This window comes from Papaver somniferum, chromosome 3 (assembly GCF_003573695.1).
Source record: "Papaver somniferum cultivar HN1 chromosome 3, ASM357369v1, whole genome shotgun sequence".
In the NCBI taxonomy this organism is placed as follows: Eukaryota; Viridiplantae; Streptophyta; class Magnoliopsida; order Ranunculales; family Papaveraceae; genus Papaver; species Papaver somniferum.
Window position 1 is genome coordinate 215,519,181 of NC_039360.1, and position 23,731 is coordinate 215,542,911.

At 35.7% G+C, this 23,731-nt stretch overlaps 1 protein-coding gene across 1 annotated transcript; it reads right to left on the reverse strand.

Annotated features, from left to right (window-relative positions):
* Window positions 1-2,397: 2,397 nt before the first annotated feature.
* Window positions 2,398-3,478, reverse strand: LOC113362109 (protein MOS2-like). The gene is made up of 2 exons (XM_026605093.1): window positions 3,414-3,478; window positions 2,398-3,263 (listed from the first exon to the last, which is right to left on the reverse strand). Exon 2 carries the CDS (start codon window positions 3,116-3,118, stop codon window positions 2,687-2,689), a length of 432 nt encoding a protein of 143 aa, XP_026460878.1. The 5' UTR covers window positions 3,119-3,263; window positions 3,414-3,478; the 3' UTR covers window positions 2,398-2,686.
* Window positions 3,479-23,731: the final 20,253 nt, after the last annotated feature.

A 23,731-nucleotide genomic window follows, 5' to 3' on the forward strand; every position in this document is an offset into this window, starting at 1 on the left:
ACAAGATGATCATTAAGAAATTGCACAAATTAAAGATAGATCAGACCAAGTTTTTCAACTAAAGGAAGCTGAAGCTGCTAAAGTCATTAGAAGATGGCTCGCGGTCTCTATGCAATATTGTCGAATAGAATGATCAACTAAGATGCCTACTCATCAGGGGAAGTAAAGACACAAAATAATATGGATATTGGGTATGTAGGACATTACGTCGTGTACTCTTTTTCCTTAGTCAAGGTTTTTTCCCATTGGGTTTTCCTTGTCAAGGTTTTAACGAGGCATGCGAGTCCGCTGCTATCCGCAGTTCGACATGTTGCACTCTTTTTCCTTTGTTCTGGTTTTTTTTCTTATGGATTTTTCCAGGCAAGGTTTTAACGAGGCAACATCTGCGGGTCACCATTGTTCTGAGAACTTCTGTTTTCCTATGTTCAGGTTTTTCCTTCTGGGTTTTCCTAAAGAGGTTTTTAATGATATAACAATCTTAGAACGGTGATCACCATCTAAAAAGATGTATATCCATAAAGGTTTTTGAGATGAGACGTTCAGGTTTTATCCCAAGTGGTTTTCTTGACGCAATTACGACAACAAGAGAAAATCTGTAACGACCATCATCACGAAGCTCCAACAGCTGTACTATTTTTCCTTCGACCAGTTTTTATCCCTATTGGATTTTCTGGCAAGGTTTTTACAAGGCAATGAATTTTGCTCGGATTTTGTCCCATCGAATTTTACCAGCAAAGCTTTAATGAGATAACATATATAGAACGATGGATCATCCAAGGGGGAGTGTTGCATAAAGGTTGGTTAGGTGGCTGATCCACCTGGTAACATATTTACTTGTGGGGCCCACAAAATTAGCAAGGGAAAGACACTTACACATTGACGTGTCTCATGTAGTGGAATACTTATCCTTTTCTTAGTCGGCTAATTCTCCTCCACGTTTGTACTTTGCCTATATATGCATTTGTACTCGTACTGGTTCATTACTAGCTAGTGCGCGTTTTGAAACTAAATAATAAGAACTTCATTCTTATTTCATTACTTATTGTACCTTCTTTGATTTAACTTAAATAAAGAAGCTCCGCCAAGAAAGTAATAATGGATCTGATGGAACATTTCTGGTTCAACTTATAAAAAAAATGTATTTATAGACATTATTTTTACTAAAAACAAAAAAGAAAACTATCTTGCAAAGGAACACGATTTATAGTCCGGAAAAAAAAATTATACCGGTCAGATATCATATTGAAGTAGTGTTGTTAGGGCACAAACTATCTCCGGATATTTATTAGAACTCTCTGTTAATCTTACGTCGTGCGTTACGACACGGATTATTTCTAATTATTCAACAAAGATGAACTACTAAATATATTGCATACCCTACTAAATATTATTCACTCTATGTTCTGTATACAGTTTCCTGATGTGGGCATGGAACACGCCACTGGTTTAGATGTGGGCATGCAATTAAGGTCTTAGGCTATTGGATTTGCTAAAAATAAGCCCAGTGAACTGAAAAGGTGCTGCGCTAATATATGTAATTAACCCTTTAACTAATTTTCATGACTGCTCATCAACACCAAAAACTGTAGCATACTTTTGACTGCTCACATTAACCATGCCAGCTTTTAAGAGAGTCTTACTGGTTCATACGTTTCCACATCGAGAAACTTGGGAAAACAAGATCTCCATTGCAGCACTTGACACTCATCTTTCATTGACTTCAAATACTCTTTTGTCGCTAGACTCACTACAAAGGAGCTGCAGAACAATGGTCCTTCGTCTGCTGCTGCTAAGAGCAGATGTAACAAGTTAGACTCCATCAAGGATTTTATGCATTATATCCAAATTAGGATCACAAATGACTATTACTTTAATAAGCCTAGCGAACTAAAAAGATGTTCTGCTAATATCTGTAATGAACACCTTCAACTAATCCTCAAGACTGCTCGACACCAAAAACTGTTGCATACTTTGACCAAGCCAGCTTTAAAGAGAGTCTTAGCGACTGATTCATAAGTTTCCACATCTAAGAAACCTGAGAATCACAACAACATCTCCATTGCAGCACTTACAAAGCAACTCATGTTTCGTTAACTTTAAATACTCTTTTATCACTAGACTCACTACCAAGGACCTGTCAGCAAACCCACTCTGCAGAATACTGGTCCTTCGTTTAACGCTGCTAAGAACAGATGTGACGAGTTAGATTCTGTCAAGGATTTCATGCGCAGTATCCATATTAGTATCCTAAACCATTTTCAAACACCAAAAACCAAAAGAATTTGACTTGATCACAAATCAGTCGATCACTTTTAAGTTCATATCACATCAATTATAACACCAAGATAAGTTACACAAATTTGCACAAGACAGAGAGATGTGATTGATGAGTGTAAAAAACTAATCAGTTTCATATTAAGCACATAATGTTCAAATATAAAAAGACCAGTTACAATCTGAAAGACTGATGCTAGTTTGCAATGAATAAGAATCATAAGTTTGCAATGAATAAGAATCATAATATATGTTAATGAAATTGCATGATGCACATCTTGGTCAAGGAAGATCAATAATATCCTAAATGACTCGGATCTCCGATGTACTCTGCAATTTGTTTAAGCCGGATATTGAGTAATTTGTGATTATCTGCATCTCGAACTATACCAGTTTCTTTTTCTGTATCCCTCTATATCTTCAAATGATTAATTTCAGGTTCATAACCTAATCCTTCTCTTCCAGCCCTTTTCACATACTGAACAACTTGAACATCTTCCTTTGCATTCTTCCCAATCCCTTGTCCTTTTTTCCAACCATACCCAGCAAGTAATGCCTCACCATAACCCTCAACAAGGCAATCAATAAACTCATCGATTCCTCGATCCTCCGGCAACTTCTCCATATCCTCTTTGAATTTGTTCATCATTAAATTTTCAATACCACCACCATTAGCATCAACCATAACAACATCTTCTCGATCATCATCTTCCTTTTTTCTTAGAGTTAATCCATATTTGAAACCCTGATCACCAACTTCAGCTGTAGTTGGAGGAGCTGCTTCAAACCGACTTTCAGGATCATCAGTAGCAGAAGCTTTTGTCAGACTTTGAAGATTTTTCATCTTATTTGTACACTTCCATGAGTTTTCTAACGGAGGAATAATGATTTTGGGTCGTTTACCATCATCGATTCGTTTTGTTGGTTCAAATTCAGCTATATACTCGCGTTTGGTATCATCGCTTGATTTCTCTTCTTCTTGATTGTATCTAGGTTTAGGGTTTGATTTGGGATTCAAAGAAAAAGATAGTTTCATGATTGTTGTTGAAAGTTGAAACTAGATCAGTTTTGTAAAAATTAAATTGAATTAAAATAAAGAATGAAATTTAGTGTTATTAGGGTTTAAGAAAAGAAAATACCTGAAATTTGGAGAAGCCTATTACCGCAAGGGATTTCGTTTCCTTTCACAAGGAAGTTTTAGATTGTAGGTGTATTAATACTCCTACAATCTAGAAGGGCATGGAGTTCGGATTAGGAAATAAGGGAAATTGAAATGTGAAAAATATTATAACCCCCTACTATATGGGTTCAAACATATAGAAGCCCCACCAAATGGATCATCCACTGTCAACTCCATACTTTCATGAAATGATACTACTAGGCCCAGAATATCAATATTTCTTCAGATCTGGCTCATAATTAATTATTACGAATTTTAATAATGACAAAACTACCCTTTAGTATTTATACAGGAGGAATCCCAGAAGATATTTTCATTTCTCTTTTCTTTTTCTCTCTCTTCTGCATTATTTTTCTCTCTCCGCTCCTGCGATTTTAGATCTGTGAAGAAGAAGACGAGACGATTTTGCAGGTAATCATCAGTTAATCACCAATACGAATCAATCTTTGAATAGATTTCATTTGAATATAGGTTTTTGTTGGTTTCAAGATGCATCAGGTTAGGTTTTCTTTTGTTCGATTGGGTTTTTTGAAGATTTTGAATCGAATCTAAGTTTTAGTTGATTCGAAGCAGCAGAAATCATTTCGGATTAGGTTTTTGATTAGGTTAATCATTCTTACTGTTATTAGTTCAATGTTTGATTAGGTTTTTGATTTTTATTTTAATTGATTCTGTTCAGATCTGAGAAGAAGAAGAACCTGATTTTTTTTTGAATCAATCGAATTTCTTCAATGTCGTTTTAACCCTAATTACTTACTTTTTGTGCAAATTCAACAATTGAATCAAGAAGATCTTCAACAGCAGCAGAAATGAAATCGCCGTATGGGAAAAGATCTGAAAATCAATAAGATTTCTCTCGTTTTTAATTGAATCAACAAGTTTTAAATCTATGTATGCATTTAGAATATTGTTGTTTTTGTTGTTGATGGTGATTACTTGTCGTCATCAGTAACTGTAGAGGGTACTAATGTTCATCAATAGTGTTGGTGGTGGATATGCAGGTTCTGGTGGAAGATGAGGAGGTTGTAGTGGTAGAGGTGGTGGTATTTGAGAAGTTTTGGAGGAGGATCTAAAGTCAGTGGTAAGTAAGATGATTCCTTCTTTCTAGTTTTAGATAACTTGCTTTATTTTCAACATTTTTATGAATAGATGTACTTTGTGTACAAATTTATAGCAATATGACATGTTATGTGTTGTTTCATTAATGTGTATGGATATCTTGATACTTAGAAATTATTTTGCAAGTGTATGAGTCTTAGAATTTTGATGCACAACATGTGTAACTTGCGTCTACACATCCAAATTGCATGTGTAACTTTCGTATACACATGTGTAATTAGGAGTTACACATGTTAATTGAATGTTTAAGTTATAGTTACATATGTGTTTTCATTGACTGCTGGATACACATGTCATATATGGATGTGTAATTCTCAATTACACTAGTCAGGTGCATGTATAACTCATAATTACACATGCTAAGTTAAGTTATCAACTGCCTTTCTTTGATCTTTTATACTATGACTGTTGTGGATAAACAAACAAAATCAATTGCATGCACTTTCCTACCCCTATTGTTGAGACATTACTTCCAAAACACCTAAGGTCTTATCTTCGTGTAACCGCTAGTTAATGGTGGTGTTTTGGTATGAAGCTAAGAGGTTTAGTATGGATATTTGTATTTGGAGTTAGTGGTGGTGTTTTGCTATGAAGCTGAGAGGTTTGGTATGGATGTTGGAGCTGTGTTAGACACTTTAAGTTGGATATAGGTATCGAATGGTTTCACTTAACTCATTTTTCCTTTTACATCTGTTTAAATGCACATTACACAAGCTATATGCATGAAAGTTTGCACGTTTAACTAGCATTCGCAGACTATGGATGTGTAACTAGTAGTTACACAAGCTAAATTGATGTGTATATATTAGTTACACATGCAAATTAGATGTGCAACTTCTAGTTACACAAGCTAAATTGATGTGTATATATTAGTTATATATCCATACCAAAACTAAATTTTTTCATTTTTTTGGTTGAATATGAGGATTTGTATCGCATATGAGATAGTAATGGTTATGAACAAGCTGTTCTTGCTAATTACAGGTTATGGAGGTGTTGATTTCAGAGTATGAAAGTTCACAAAGAGCTGTTGGAGTGTGAAGTGGTACAGATGCAGATTTGGCGTTGGTTTGGAATGAACTGGTGTTGTTATTGCTGTGATATAGCTCAAGTATGCACTGGTTGAAGAATCAGAATAGTTTGAGTTGATGATGCTCAGATAGATGTATGTTAGGAGTTAACATTACAGGTACTGGTGCAGCTGCAGTTAAGACAGTGGTAATGGATAGATGTGTTTTGGTATGGATGCGTAATTTTTAGTTACACAAGCTAAATAGATGTGTAATTTTTAGTTACACATGCTAATTAGATGTGTAACCTTTATTTACACATACTTCTTCGAATCTATTTTCTTCACTGTATTAATGCATTTGGTTTTATTTTGGATGTATTTGAAGGTAAATTTGATCGCGATTGAAGATTTTTGGAGTCTTTCACTCTCACGGAGAATACGAATTTGAAGATTCAAGATAGTACTAGTATAATAATTTTCGGTTGCTGGGAAACAACATTCATATGAGGTTTGTTCTGCTCAAAAACTGTTTGTTTGTGCAAAAAATTTCAGTTTTTTGGTTGAATATGAGGATTTTTATCGCATAGGAGATAAGAATGGTTAAGAACAAGATGTTGTTGCTAATTACAGGTTATGGAGGTGTTGATTTTAGAGTATTAAAGTTCACAGAGAGTTGTAGGAGTGCGAAGTGGTACAGATGCAAATTTGGCGTTGGTTTGGAATGAACTGATGTTGTTATTGCTGTGATATAGCTCAGGTATACACTGGTTGAAGAATCAGAATGGTTTGAGTTAATTATGCTCAGATTACACAAGCCATATTCAAGTGTATCTCCTAGTTACACATGTTGTATGCATGTGTAACTATCAGTTACACAATTCAGATGCATGTGTAACTGCTAGCTACACTAGTCAGATACTTGTGAAACTGAATATACATTGTTGTATGTACTGTTCATTTTAATCGTGTAAATACTGATTGCTTGTTGTTATATTTCAGGTTTCAGATAACTTCATAAAAGCTAATTGCTTAAACGTGGTAGCGGTCTCGCTGGAATTGGAGTTGACGCTGAATACACAAGTTAGATGCATGTCAGTTACACTAGATAGACAAATATGTAACTCTCAGTTACACTAAACAGATGTGTGTGTAACTCTAGTTATACATGCTAAAAAATTATTGTAAATGAATATTAAAGTAATAATTGTATATACAAGTGTAACTTTGCATTACACATGTCATAAGCATGTGTAACTTCTTGTTACACATGCCATATGCATGTGTAACTTCTGTTTACACATTCACACTGTATTTTAATAATTTCGGGCCTAGATTTAATAATTTTGGGTCTAGATTTAAATTTTATTTAGTTATGGGCTTGACAATATGCATAAGGGTATCAAAGTCTTTTAATAATTCGGGGCCTAGATTTAAACTTCTTTTAATTAAGGGCCTCATATTATGGGTTATCCATGGGTGGGGCCTGAGCCTAATTTCCCCAATTGAAATACTACTAATGCGGATACCCGATGCTACCTTAGGGTACCAAAATATACATAGGACAAACTAAATTTTTTTCTGTTTTATATGCATTTGATACCCTCTATAAAATTCGGTACCCTATTAGTAATGTTGGATGGTTGAAGTAGTTGAACCGTTGAAGTTTAGAATCTTCAGGTTTGCATGGTCTTTTTGTTTTTTTAACTGATCGGGAACACTATCATCCCGGCTATTGTAACGAAATTTTTTTCGTAAACAGTTTCGCTGCTTGTGTTTTTGGGTTGGCAAAATAAAGTAGCGTCTGGTTATTGTTATTTTCATGATATCTAACAATTTAGACAAAACTTTTTTTTATATAAAAATCATTGTAGATGGTGAAATTTGGTATGTCAGAAAGCGCTCATTTCTTGCGGGTATGTAGAGATTTGTGTAATGAACATATCGCCAAAATACTACCTTCAAATAGGCTACCGTTTAAATTTTATTAAGAAAAATGTTTCCAAAATGTGAGATAATGTTTTAAGAGTGTAAGGGTGTCCTCCCTCCTTAAAATACGCAACTATCTTACTTTTAGTATGCTTTATATAATCGGGAAACCGAATCCGAGAGGGAAAGAGTTTATACATAAATCAAAACAAATTAGAACATCCAATAGTACACTCTCGACAGTTTAACAGTTCGAAAAGCTTTCAAAGATTTCCCCGGTTCTGATATTAATTGTAAAAGTCGGTGATGTCTGACATGTTTACTTGTATAACTTATGCAAGAAATATCCATTATTTGCGTCAGATATCATCTAGAAATTACTTGTTGAACAAATTTTATCCAACTTTACATTTTGTGGCATGGAAAATTACTTGGATGTGTAAAATGAATGAAATTTTTACCTATTAATCCGTCCCCAAACGGTATAACCCCTCTTTATTTTTTATTTTCCATTTTTTCCAATGGAAGCTTGCCGTTGGAATTTTCATCCTTAACATATGCGAGCAATGAAGTGCATTGGCCTACATAATGAAGCTTCATAGCTAAAGGCTATGTCAATGTGGATGCCGATGCATGTCCCTGTGGACTTGAGGTCTGGATTAGGAAGTTAATTGAAGTTAGAATCTTCAGGTTTGCTTAGTTTTATTTTTTAACTGATCGGGAACACCATCATCCAGCTTTACGGCTATTGTAAATATTTTTTTTCGTAAACAACTTGACGGCTTATATTTTTGGGTTTGAAAATTAGGCAATTGTTTTATTTTTAGTATACTCTATGTAACCGGGTAGATGAGTTTGATGGGGAAAGAATTTATACTTAACATAATACATATCAGAGCAGGGCCGTCCCTGTAGTGAAAGCAAAACAAACACCGTTTGAGGCCACAAGCTAGAGGGGGCCACAATCGTTTTTTTTTTACTCTTAATAAATAATACTAGATCCAATTTTGTCTCCCTAAAATCCACACGTTCTAAAAGTAAAACAAAGGGAAAGGAAAACGGAAAAGGAAAGTGAAAAGAAACACCGAAACCAAACTTTTCTGGGGACTAGGGTTCATAAAACTGTAGTATATGACAATTGATTACCTGTCAGTTTTGTTTCTTCTTTGAATTCATTTGATTCTTAACCGAAGCAATTATATTTCTTTAAACCGAAGCAATTGTATCCAGTGGCACTCTCTCCACAGTTTTCAAAACGTTCAAAGACTACACCGACTTGGATATTAGTTGTAACATATTAGATAAGAGTAAAACTTAGAGGTGCCGGGAATTTTTGAAACTACTTGCTGAACATATTTAATCCGATAATACATTTTTTGACATGAAAAATTACTTGGATGTTTCCCGCATTACCCTTAATATGTCGAAGTATTGGCGTAGTTTCGTTGATCCATCTTGTATGGATGCTACATAAAGATCATAAGAAAGGTGATGGAACAAGGAGACTTAGGATGTAGAAGATCATAACACGAATGATTCAGAAGATTTGGATTCCTATATATCCGCTCATATGGTACTTCACCATATAAACTATCAAGTCATCAATACTTCTCAATACCACTTCTTCGTTTTGCATTAGTCTTCAGGAAGAAATAGTGACAAGTTTACTGTCGTTGTGAGTAAAGATTTGTCCCAAGGTCTACATCGAAATCCTTAATCATATTAGTTGGAGCAGTGCTCGGTCGAACTCGCAATCTTTGTTATCTCAAGCTTGTTGTCAATATAAGATGCACAAAAGCTATCTTGATTTCTAAACTACTAATGTCAAGTCTCGGACTAGAATTAAAGTATAATAGTTGAGTATCAAACATCATTGGATAACCCTCGAAGATTCAAGACTGAATATCAAACAAAAACATTTAGAGAACTTCATCTACAAAGAGGTATGTGAAGACTGAACCATCATATTTACTCATGTCATTAGCATTTTATCTTTATGAGACCATGTCATATGATTTTCAGTAGATTTCATATTGCAAAGAAGAAATTTCGAGTCAAGCTTATCTCATCGAATATCTCGAAATATGATTCAAGCAATGGATGCTCATAGATCCTTAGAACAATTTGTTGCTCAAGAACTATATTTGTTTCTAGTTGATCATTTAGAAATTTACCAAACAATGATATTTCATATCTACGACGATTGGGAATGTTTCAAATCTTTGAAAGAGAATTTTCGGAACTACTGAGATTCTGGATAAGGGCAGGTACGCATACCCGGTACGCGTACCCTAGTCAACCGAGTTCCCGAACATAGGTAGGTATGCATACTAGTGTGCGTATCGTAAGGTTCCGAAGTTCTTATAAAATGGAAAGGTACACATACCCAGCGCTCTTACCCTAAGGGTCTGAGTAATGGATTAGGGTATGTAGACCTAGTACGCCTACCCTAGATCCCTGAATTCACAAACTGGTCCATAGGTACGTGTACCCCTACACATACCTACCCAGTATGAATTAAGCAGATGCTCGTAAACTATTTTCACAAATACATTTCGTATTGCTACAACTCTCACAAACACTTCTAAGAAAACTTTGATCACTAAATCTTTTTTTTGTTTATGTGGTTAAATATCGAGCGTTAATGAACATGATTATGCTTATACGTTCATGTGGCATATTTGTTATGAACTACTATTGTACACGGTTCCAGTACCCTGGACCATAATGTATATTATTCTATGTAATTTCAAGAAAAAAATCTCATATTCTTACATGAACTCCTAACAAGAGTTTCATCTGAAAGTGTTCGCTTGAATCTCAAGTTATCTTAGCTTGAATTCAAAGTTACGTACTTATAGTCTTGAAATCTACAAATAAATAGACTCATAAAAATGGTAATTCAAATCAGTAACACTTATGTGTCTTAGTTGTATGCTAGAGTTGTCATATATTAACCTAGTTTTTCTCTAAGAAATTAATTAGATTTACGACTTACAGACTTCACTTAAGAATTTTTGAAACCAAGTCCAACTTTATTTACCTTAATAGTTTGTGTATCCTGGTCTTGTTCTTATTGATTGTCGAGGTTTCGCTCTCCAATCAAGAACGAGATAGATAAAAATCACAAATTTCTTTTCGTCTCAGACTTTGTGATTCCTCAAGATAAATATCAAAAACTCTTCTTTGTTGATCGGTTTAAAATTGTTCTTCGGAGGTGGTTAGTAATCCAGGATTTTCAGCTAACTGATTGTAAGTGTTCTGGATACGTAAGATTTGGTATATTTGTTTATTCCAGACATATTTCCATACCTAGATCAAATAGGCTAATATGTTAGAGTCATATTGGTACCAAAAGTCTTCACTTAATTTGAAGAAACTGTTAGGCTGTAAGGAAGTTATATAAGAGAATCAACTGCATAGATGCTTGCAAGGTTCAAGAGGTGTAAGGATCACGTCTGTAGCTGAATTTCTTAGAAGATTAATTCAGTCTCAACTACATTCCAGTCCAAAGTCTGATAGTGGACTAGTATTTGTAGCGGCTTGAAAATATGAGGGTACCCAAATACACCATAATCTTTTTGTTTCAACCTATAAGTCCTCTTACCAAGTGTGGTCGTCTATGGACAAAGTAGAGACAACACAACAGCTTCGGTATTCACACTTTGTGTGATTGTCTATGGATACGAGATCGAGGACATACGACAAACAAAGTGTAGGTACAGTAGGTGCATTAATAGAGTTATTATGGGTAGACCGCCCAAAAAACCACATCAAAACCGCCGTGTGAGTGGGGAGCATAGGACCCACCCCTAGGGAGTTTGCAGGGGGCCATTATTGGGTCCACCAGCTGAGTCTTGGGGTTTTGACTTTTGTTGGGACGCTTTAGTCCTCTCATCTCAGTCCTAGTACTCTCTAGTCCAAAAAAGCCCCGTCTCCAACAATTTAACCCAAATATGGACGAGTTAGTCCAAAATTGTGACCGATCCCGATTTTCCTGTATTTCCAATATCCCGTAACTACCCTTGAGACCATTCCATACATAAAACAAGGATTTGAAATCGAAAATTTCAAATCTCAAACATGAGTTCAAAACAGGGAGACAGACAGAGAAGAAATTCGTAGGCGATTTAACAGTTTCAGAGAGAAATTTGGTTGCGATTCAACTTCAGATTACTGGTAAAGTGTAGTTGCGGGATTATTAATGGACTAGAGATCTGAATTCACGTCAGATTTCAGAGATTGATCGATCCAGAATTCAACTTTACAAGTAACAGCGATTTAACAGTTTCATAGAGGTTATGTTGGATTTCACGAATTCCTGATATTTAACGGAATTCAAATTCAGGCTAGTTCTGTTTTTGCTTCATCGTTGAATCTCTTTTCTGATATTTAGGTTTTTATTTTTGATTTTATCAGTTGATGATATGAATTCAATATGTTACATCTTATTGTTTGTATGTTATTGATTTGATTTTTGGTGTATTTTAGCTTTTGATTTTCGGGGAATGATTTTGATTACTGTTTTTTGGTGTTTGGTGTTATGATGCATGCTATGAAATCGAACTGATATTAGATCATATGCTTTTGGTTTATTCAATTATGTGTTCTAGTAAGATTCTGAAGCTTTTGTTATATCTTCGATTAATCGATGGAATAGTTTTGATTTGAAGTTTACTGTTATTTGATTTTTTCCTTCGATTAAATGTGTACTTTCCTGTACACTCTTCAAGTTTTAGGTTATGCGAATCTGAAACTATTATTATATCTTTTGTTACATGTAGGTGTATCAAATATGTCTGAGAAGTTTTTCATGCTGTTTTGAATCATGGTGAACATTCTTCTGCGTTTCGTGTTAATACTTTAATCACCGTTGATGAATTGAAGCATTTTGCCTGTAAGCAGTGGAGGTCTTTGTCCCCTTTGAGTATACGTTTTTCCTATATGGATACTAATCAAGCAGTTTTTATACAAGGTGATATACAACTTCAAGGTTTAGTTGCTCTTGTTATTCAAATGAACAACGAAGATTTCTATTTGAATGTTGATGTGATTCCGAAGCATACTGGTTGTAGCACTAGTTCAAGGTCTTTGTCTCGTTCTAATTCTGGTTGTAGCAGTAGTTCTAGTGCTAGTACTTCAAACTCTTGTGTAAGTGAAAGTCCTAAGATTGTAAGGGTGGTCGATCATGACGCGGACAAGGCCAAGCCTCTCATTATCGATGAATGGCGTTATGTTTTTGACAATATTGGTAGAGAATTTGTGGGTGGTGTTAAAGCTGTAAGGATTGTTGTTGATCAATACAAGATGTGTACTGGTTACAAGATTCTTATTCTTAAAAATGAAAAGACTCGTTTTACTGCGAAGTGCGAAGAAGATGGTTGTGGTTGGAGGATTCACTTTGGGCTTGTGAATGGTGACATTTCTCGGTTTGTGCTGAAAGATTCTAACGTTATTCACAGGTTAGTAGTGTTCATTTGTTTTTTTTGATCCATGTTATTGATTTTTAGGTTTTAATATGTAGACTTGTTTTAGGTGTACATTGTGGTGCACATTCCTTATTGTACGCTTTTTGGGTGGCATTTGTGGTGTAAATTTCATATTCTTGCTTGGTATGTGCTTTCTTTTTGCATGTGTATTGTTGTTTTTGAGATTTTATTAAGTGTACAATGTGGTGCACATTACTTATTCCAGATTTTTTTTTGTAGCTGTGGTGTTGGTTTGAGGTTGAAGAGTCATGTGGTGACAACCAAGTTAATTAAGCATTTGATCGCTGGTAGTATACAGGTTGATCCCACTTTAAAACCCAATCAGATCATGTCACTCTTTAAGAAGACTTATGGGTCCAATATTAAGTATCACCATGCCCGTAGAGGGAAATAAGCTGTATTTGAAGATCAATATGGTGACGACGAGAAGTCGTATAACGATTTAAATTGGTATGTGAAAGCCATTGAGCAAACTAATCCTGATAGCTTTGTGAAACTTGAAGTTGATGAAGAAACTGGAAGATTTAAGCGGATTTTCATCTGTTTCGGTGCTTGCAAGCATAGCTATAGGTATCTCAGGCCCATGATTTACTTGGACACTACTTTCCATATTGGTAGATTCAGGGGTACTTTGATGGCTGCAACATGTGTCAATGGAAATGATGGTTTTTACCCATATGCCTTTGCTATTGTTTTATCTGAAAACAAAGACAATTGGTTTTGGTTTCTGGATAATCTTCAACAAGTGGTCGATGATCGTCCTATTGTTTTCCTTAGTGATCGTCACGAAGGACTTCTGCAGGGCATTCCAAGAGCATTTCCTGGTTCATATCACAGCTATTGCTTTTACCACATCAAGTGCAATCTCCCTATTGGAAAAGGTGATGCGAATTACAATGCCGTTATTGATTTGTTTTACAAAGCTGCTTACTCTTACACAGCAGCGAACTTTGAAGAAGCTTTGCGGGGCATGCATGCAATTGGTTGTGGACATGTTGCTAATTATCTCATGACCATTCCAAAGGAGAAATGGGCGAATGCATTTTTCCCTGTATGCAGATATGTTGCTCACTCTTCATCTATTGCCGAGTCATTCAATAACTGGATTCTTGAGTTCAAAAAGCTGCCTGCTTTTGCTCTTCTCGATGCGATCCGGTGAGTTTTATGTTTAGTTTTTCATTCATTTATTTTTTACTGTTGCACACATGGATTTGCTTGATGTGTACTTATTAGAGATTTTTCGTGGTTGTAGTAGTGAAGGTTCAAACTCTCGGATTTGTGAAGGATAATTTTTTTTTAGACTTAATAAAAATAAATAAATAATTTTATATGCACAATATTAACAAAATATGGGAGAGAATTTTTACCAGGGATCATGATTCCACCATTCACCAAAATTTATGTGATTCAATAACAATTATTATCATGCAATTCTAGACAATATAACTCCAATCAAAGGAAATTGTGATTCTAATCATTGCCTAAATTAGATTTTGAAAACATCCACTGTTAATCGCGAGCATGAAGTATCAAAAGCAATTTACTAAGCATACTCCATCAAGAGAAAACACAATTGATTAATAAAAATCATTTACTCCATTTTTATTCGGTGCAATTAATCATAAAAGAGTTGCATAAATAAATTTAAATAAATTTTACCACATAACTTTTGGAAGAATGGCTTCCTCCGTCACCCCTGGGATTGGGTTTAGCTACTCATGATGAAAAACCTCTCAAATTGATTCATTGATACTCAAAAGTTGTTTACAATCAAGAGAAAATGGAGAAAAACGGTTTACAACAGTGTTTGCGCCACATATAGAGCGTTCAAAAAGAACGATACAACAGAGGTGCTGTTGTTCCGAAGTCGGGGAAAGGAATTGAGTATTGTCGCAATTAAGCGACACTAATCAACGACTGTCCCTGAGGGTATTATGTTCTTCGTGTTCTTCCTTGCACCAGCAGCAATCTTTTCTCCTGCGTGACTTTCTTTCGATTCTTCTCGGCTCCTAAACTCTCCCAAACACTCTCCAACTCTTCTAAACTCTTTAGCCTTGTATTTATAGTGTTTTAGAACAAAAATATCCGACCATAACACCGTATAATCTCCCATTAATCCCGTCATTGCTCGTTGCCCATATTTAACAATAATTTCCATTTTTGGCTTCTACACACGTAAACTTTGATCCTGCACGCTCTAGTTAACCTTCCCCACGCCTCCGAAGTCATCGAACTCCTCCAAAACACTCCATGCATGGCAAACACACAATCAAACTCGTCTTACAGGACACGTTGCTCTGTTTTGAGCTCGTTACTCAAACCAGGATTTCCAGCCAATTCCGATCGAATCCGATGCCCACAATGTGTTCTCTATACCATATCACAACTTCCCACCAAATTTCAGCGATTGAATCGCACTAAAACACCTTCATTTTCTCGATCACAAATCTGCCAGTTTTGAATATATTTTTCCTGCCAAAAAGCTGTTTTTGAATTTAAAGAGAAGATGGATGCCCCTTAACCAGAGCTTGGGTGCGAATAGCAATTGGGTGGAAATAGTAATTTTTGGGTGGAAATAGTAATTTTTATGGGTTCCTCCGGGAAATTTCTGGGATGCTTCCGGTGCATTTCTGGGGTGCCTACGATACATTTCTCCGGGGTGTAAAACACTGCTTTTTGAGCCCATTTCGCCGCAAGGGCTTATTTCTCTAAAAATTCCTACAAAGACATAAAAGAACACATAAATACAAAATTGAGTACTAAAAATACATACAATAGAGACATATTAGACACATAAATGCGTCTATCAACACCCCCAAACTTATTATTTGCTAGTCCTCGAGCAAATTTATTCTAGAAAGGAAAATCATTTGAACCCCTAGGTGGCCCTAGTGGCGGAGTGTTGTCTCCGGAGGGTTTACAAGAGGTGTACCCACAAAACCTTTACTCCATACCCTAGCTATCTACGCAAAACCTTGGAAAGCACTAAAGAACCTCCTTGGTTGGCATACAATTATTGACTCTAAGAGGAAGAACCCTGATGCGAAATTCCAATTGTTGTACACGAGTTTGCACTCAAGCATACTAAAATTCATATAAGTGACAGAGCTCTACTAAGATAGTTTCACGATGGAAATCATACTCGGATTCAGACTAATCACATGAAAATATTAAGAAGATGGAAAAAGAAAAATGTAGATGGTTGAAAAGCGAATGGTGTTTCCCATATCTGTCTGAAGGCCTCTGCCAAGATGAACCTAACCTAAATGACTGAGATACCGGTATGACTAATATTAACACACTGCATATACAAGGGAACCAGTGGTTAATAATCCTAACTCTAGGTCAACACAACTGGCATATACAAGGGTACCAGTGGTCGACTTTATTAAACACACATTTATTTAAGAACTAACAACATGATTGGACCTTGTGGACCGAAGCGCATGTTTCTTGTCAGCAGATTACATGGTGATTCCCGTGGATCCTGCATTCCACGCTTGTTTAGGCGACGGAGACAGGGAGAACACACACATATTGCTATCCAAGTGTTAGTATCTATTCCAATTGGTCTACTGGTCTGGTCTAATTTTTTTTTTTTTGAAAAGGTAACTCGGTCACTCTATTTCACCCTAGCAAAGGTAACAAATTGAATCGTGTGCCCCACCAAATCACTTGAAATAAAAGAAAACTAAAAATAGAAAGTGAAAATGACTCGATGAGATATGGCGAAACTATCATGTTAATTCTAACACCTGAGCTCTATGCTTTTATGAATAGACTCTATAGATGTTTCCATCTAGTCAGATTGGTTCCTCAACTCCTAAAACAAAAATGTGTCCATCCACTTAGATTGGTTAGTGCTATCCTTAATAGGCATAAATTTCTAGGCTCTGGAGTTTATTTATTGCAACTAAAAAGTTTCTCCCATACCCCCAAACTTAAAATTAACATTGTCCTCAATGTTCTAAAGATGAAATTAAAAGCATGAACAAGGAAAGACAATTACTATTTGAAGCAAAAGAGTGAAGGAAGGATATTACAGGGTTGCATGAGATTGGGTTACCTCCCAAGAAGTGATAAGTTTATAGTCTTCAGCCAGACTAAGAAAGGTTTAATCACCTCGAATCATATAGCAATAGCCGAAATAATTATGGGTTATCGAGACCAAATAGAGCTATCACAAGTAAAAGGAATCTGCAACAAGCCAAGAAAATGAACATGTACTGCATACCCTTATCTAGTTTCCTGATTAAGATACCTATGTCCCATTGTGGTTCATTTTCAGGTTCTATGAAAGGATCTTGATAGAATATTTTCATTGGATGCACTTCCTCATAGCTAAGATCCAACAGTTCAGGTTTAAAAGTCTGGAAAAACTCAATTAAAAATAATAACAACCTGAATAACTAGGGATCCTTAAAGTCAATCAGATTTGACTTACACAGCTGACCACAAAGAGAGTGGTGGTCTTCCTTAAACAAATGTGTCGACCCTAATCTCCTAAAGTAATTAGGTTTAGTCTCAAAACTTAATAATTGACACATCTGAAATTTATATGTTCCCACAATTGGTAGAAAAGTTTTTGGTGGGAAAACAAAGTCAATCTTGGTATTATTGCCTGGGAAAACCACATCAACCAGAGGATGGGTTTCTAACGACTGAACTCCTTCATGAACATCATTAGGCTCGGGAAAACGAGTATGAAGGTAATCTTGTAAAATGGTCGAGGCACATATATCAAGTCCTAAGTGTGGGGACTTTCCGAGAGTTAAAGGTAAGACACTAGGGAAGTGATAATCACCCCCAAACTTAGAGTTTTCAGTGTCTCTAGATAGACCTCTAATTATTTCTTGAATTTCCGTATCTTCAGAGTCCTTAAAATATTCAAGAGATTCTTCTAAGTTATTATCAGGTAGTGCATCTTTACTCATCTCTACGGGTCTATCTTCTTCTTCCAAGACTATTGTTTCTAAGTCGCTAGACTCTACAACAGTATTTTCGAAATGAACCCGTTCCTCTAAACCACTATCGGCTTCGTAATCAAAAGGAAAAACTACATCGTCTAAAACGGTGGTATCCCTAATCAAATCCTCGTCCTTTTGAATAGGTGAATAATCATAAAAATTATTTGGATTTGAACTAGAAATAATATAATCATTATAAATCTCAATTGGATTAATAGATTCCTGATCACTATGTCTGCATATTTCAGATTCTTCATTACTACTATCCTCATCATCATAATAGTACAAAGATGATTGAACCTTATCTAAATAAGTAGTGTCTTTTATTCTAACCTCGTCCTCTAGATTGGGCAAATATTCACTATTGATATCAAGGGTAGAATTGGAAACACTATTTTGGAAATTTAGATTATTTCGAGCAGCATGAGCTAACTGTTCATTTTCTGACTCTAAACGTGCTTGAATTTCACTGAGCGTAACACTTATACGTTCACAAGTCTCATTGAATATCTTAGACCGTTGTGTACTCTCTTCTCTTGAACTAACTTCACGTTCATACTCCCTTCGAATTTGTTGGTAGGTTTCTTCTAGAGATTGAACAAGTTTGGAAATGTCATAATCAGGACTAGTTTTTAAGTAATTTTCCAAAAACGCATGACTAGTACTATAATATTCCTGATTTTCTTGCTCGTAAGACCAATTCGTGTGTGGATAGTAATTGGGCTCACTATGGTATGAACCATAACCTTGAAAAGGTTGGCGTTCCCAACTACTATTCCCACCATGGTCATAAAACTGATGATGTCCATATTCAAATTCAGGTTGATACTCATTGTATTGGCTTTTATCATACCAGTTCGACATTCTTAATTGAAAGGGAATTCTACACAACCACAAACAAGGCTGACTCGACCAAATCAAACCTATAAAATCTAGCAAACAACAAGCATGATGGCTCCACTTAGATTATTTCTAGACTTGCTTCTATCTCTCGAAGGGGAATTCATTACAATTTAAGCAAACCCCTCTGGAATCAATCCGAGTCAAAGTAAGTTGAATTGAGGCGAGGGAAGCTCAGTGGAGCTTTGATACCCAAGGCCTCAACGCTATCACAAGGCGGCGCAGTCACGCATTCAACTCACAGAAACTATTATGAACTTCAAGGTGTGCTTAAGAAAGTAACCAATATCCTTCGAATTTTTTTCCTAATAAGCGCGTTACCCTATCGGTCTCGTTCTAGTCAAGTTTTAAGCTTGGGTTCGCGCTAGGTTTCGTTTTCCTAAGGCGGGCAAGAAGGGAGCGGTGATGAAATCCGAACCCTTATCTTGTATTGGCCAGGCCTTTCCCTTTACTAGGAATGTAAAAACAGTCCAAATTCGTCCTCAATCAATGAATCACCTTAAGGAATACAGTAACTCGCTTACAGGAGATTCGCGAGTGTTTCGATGGACTTACCTCCCGTACCAGACGGGGGATGAACCGTCGAAGTCGACTCGGGCCACGACTCATATATCATGTATGAACCCGAGGGGCCGAGACGATATAGTAATCGTCGTCCTTCCCTGCAAAAAGTTTGTATTTAAGGGTACCCTTCCGTAGGGTTTAAAAAAATAAATAAAAATAATGTCCCGATTGTCCAGTCCAAAGAAAAAAATAATAAAAAATAAAAATAATAATAATTACAAAAAAATGGAAAGTCTCTTAAAAAAAAATAATTCTCTCTTTTTTTTTTTTTCTTTTTCTCTTTTTTTTTTTTTTTTTTTTTTTGCTTTGTCTTTTTTCCTTGTCTTTTAGCTTTAAGCTTTGATTCCTAGGTCTTTAGTATCCAACTTCAAACCTGTAATACAAAGACATACCAAAGAGACGTAAAAAGAACAAATGGAATAATAAAATAAAATAAAATAATAAAAACCTAAAAACTCTACCTAAACACAAATCCGCATCGGCGGCGCCAAAATGTTTAGAGATTTTTCGTGGTTGTAGTAGTGAAGGTTCAAATCTCGGATTTGTGAAGGATAATTTTTTTTTAGACTTAATAAAAATAAATAAATAATTTTATATGCACAATATTAACAAAATATGGGAGAGAATTTTTACCGGGGATCAGGATTCCACCATTCACCAAAATTTATGTGATTCAATAACAATTCTTATCATGCAATTCTAGACAATATAACTCCAATCAAAGGAAATTGTGATTCTAATCATTGCCTAAATTAGATTTTGAAAACATCCACTGTTAATCGCGAGCATGAAGTATCAAAAGCAATTTACTAAGCATACTCCATCAAGAGAAAACACAATTGATTAATAAAAATCATTTACTCCATTTTTATTCGGTGCAATTAATCATAAAAGAGTTGCATAAATAAATTTAAATAAATTTTACCACATAACTTTTGGAAGAATGGCTTCCTCCGTCACCCCTGGGATTGGGTTTAGCTACTCATGATGAAAAACCTCTCAAATTGATTCATTGATACTCAAAAGTTGTTTACAATCAAGAGAAAATGGAGAAAAACGGTTTACAACAGTGTTTGCAACACATATAGAGCGTTCAAAAAGAACGATACAACAGAGGTGATGTTGTTCCGAAGTCGGGGAAAGGAATTGAGTATTGTCGCAATTAAGCGACACTAATCAACGACGGTCCCTGAGGGTATTATGTTCTTCGTGTTCTTCCTTGCACCAGCAGCAAGCTTTTCTTCTGCGTGAATTTCTTTCGATTCTTCTCGGCTCCTAAACTCTCCCAAAGACTCTCCAACTCTTCTAAACTCTTTAGCCTTGTATTTATAGTGTTTTAGAACAAAAATATCCCACCATAACACCGTATAATCTCCCATTAATCCCGTCATTGCTCGCTGCCCATATTTAACAATAATTTCCATTTTTGGCTTCTACACACGTAAACTTTGATCCTGCATGCTCTAGTTAACCTTTCCCACGCCTCGAAGTCATCGAACTCCTCCAAAACACTCCTTGCATGGAAAACACACAATCAAACTCGTGTTACAGGACACGTTGCTCTGTTTTGAGATCGTGACTCAAACCAGGATTTCCAGCCAATTCCGATCGAATCCGATGCCCACAATGTGTTCCCTATCCCATATCACAACTTCCCACCAAATCTCAGCGATTGAATCGCATTAAAACACCTTCATTTTCCCGATCACAAATCTGCCAGTTTTGAATATATTTTTCCCGCCAAAAAGCTGTTTTTGAATTTAAAGAGAAGATGGATGCCCCTTAACCAGAGCTTGGGTGCGAATAGCAATTGGGTGGAAATAGTAATTTTTGGGTGGAAATAGTAATTTTTATGGGTTCCTCCGGGACATTTCTGGGATGCTTCCGGTGCATTTCTGGGGTGCCTACGATACATTTCTCTGGGATGTAAAACATTGCTTTTTGAGCCCATTTCGCCGCAAGGGCTTATTTCTCTAAAAATTCCTACAAAGACATAAAAGAACACAATAAATACAAAATTGAGCACTAACAATACATACAATAGAGACATATTAGACACATAAATGCGTCTATCATGTACATACTTGTACACCTGTTATATCTGTGATTCTGCAACTGTGTGTACATTGTTGTACACATGTTTTATTTGTATTTATTCTATATCATGTTTTGATTTTATGTTTCGTGTTTTTATTATCTTAGTTTGAAGGTTATGTAGATGAATTCTAAGAGAAGGGTAGAAGGTATTGAAAATTTTAACACCAGGATCACTCCCGTATACGAGGATTTACTAAACGAGAACATCAACATTGGTCGTACTTGGACTGTTGTTGAGTCTATGGAAAGATTGTATGAAGTCAGGTCTCCCCGCACCCATTCTGTAGATCTGTTGGAGAGAACTTGTACGTGTCACAGGTGGCAAGTAAATGGTTTTCCCTGTGCACATGCTTGTGCTGCCATTCAATCTACAAGGGAGGACATCTATTCATTTGTTGATCCATACTTCACCACTGAATGGTACAACAGGACATACCAAGAGATCATCTTGCCAATCCCCAATTATGACAAGCCGCAGTCTTATGATCCTAGTGATAGGATTATTGTTCCTATTCTTGTGCCTCCACCCGGTAGACGAAGAGAACAGCGTTTCAAGAAGGCTTGGGAGAAGCAAAAGAGGCCTATGATGTGCACAAAGTGCTTCACTCTTGGTCACCACAACAGAGATACCTGCCCCATGCCTTGATGCTTTTTATTATGTTTGATTTGTTTGAAAGATTCTATGTTTTTTGGTTTTTACTTTTGGTAATGTCTTTTTATTTTTCTATTCATGGATAATTAGTGTCAGGATTTGTGTACCATTATGTACACCTTCCTGTGCACTTCACTTTTCTTACCTATCTTTTTACATGTGTAACATTATGTACACCTTGTTGTACAATGGATGCTACTAGTTTATTTTGTTTAGTAATATTCATTTTTTTTTAGTTCTAATGCATTAATTAGTTTTTATTTTTGCTGTTTAATGATTGATACTAGGTTATTACTTTTTCTATTTTATGTTTCTGTTAGTACATGTGTACCATTGCCTGTCAGATTTTCTAATCTGTCAGAAACTGTGCACAATCATGTACACCTTAATATTTCCTAACCTGTAATACATACTTTAGTACTGACACAAGTCTATTTTCAAAATATCAATATTGAAACTAATAAAAAACATTAATTCAAGGTCTTTATAATAGTGACAAGTCTTAAGCAGAAAGTTGAAAACTTAAATTTGTCTGAAGATTAAAAATGTTTAGAAGAAATTCAGAAAGTGATCTTGAATGAAGATTAAAAACTCTTCGTCCTCTTCAATGGTTGCTTTCCTGTAGTCTTGCGCCACTTATTATGCTCCTCTTCCTTCGCTATATCCCACACTTTTTCATACCATCCGACTTTTGTCAATATCTTGGCCACCAATTTTGATCTCATTTGCTGACAAATATCTTCGGCCCTCTGCTGACCTTTTTTCATACCTTTTGTTGTCTTCATACTTCGTTTCATAAAGTAACAAGTATATATTAGACAGTCCGGGTTGATTCCTTGTGAAGGGCATGTCATGATGTTTAATTCGTGCTCTTCTACAGGTGGGTGACCCTTCAATGCTCTCTTCTTATTGAGTTCCACTTGTACCACATCTGCTAGTTTCTTTGCATCGTCTTTATATGACTGCTCATTTTCTGAGTGTAACGAGTTATAACATTTCCATTCCTTAGCTTCGAAATCAAAATTCAAAAGCGACCTGTGAAATCCCATCCTCGTTAGATATGTAGAGTGATTGATAGGGATTACAAGAACTTCCATATTCTCAGGCATGTCTCGTATGAAATCAACCACAAGATTTTGCACCTCGCTGGTGACATTATACTTGACATAGCAATTAATAAATTTTTAGAAAATAAAATTAATTAGGCTCACCTTAATCAGAAAACTAACAAGCATGTACACTACTACAGGAAACTAACAAATCAAACATTGTAGGCCTAAAAACAGACCGTATATCCATGTATGATATACAGGTGTACACCTATGTACACACCTATATAAATCTAACAATCAAGAATTAGCAGACCATGTGTCAATCATAGATGCATATTGGTGTACATCTATGTACATAGCTAACTAAATCTAAGAATCAACACTTAACAGACCTTGTGTCAATCATATATTCATATCGGTGTATATCAATATACACAGCTAAAGAAATCTAAAAACACATAGAACACGCCATGTCAATTAGGTGTACAACTATGTACAC

Excerpts from the sequence above, each read along its gene's own strand:
- LOC113362109 (XM_026605093.1), bottom strand. The coding sequence starts at position 3,118 with ATGAAAAATCTTCAAAGTCTGACAAAAGCTTCTGCTACTGATGATCCT.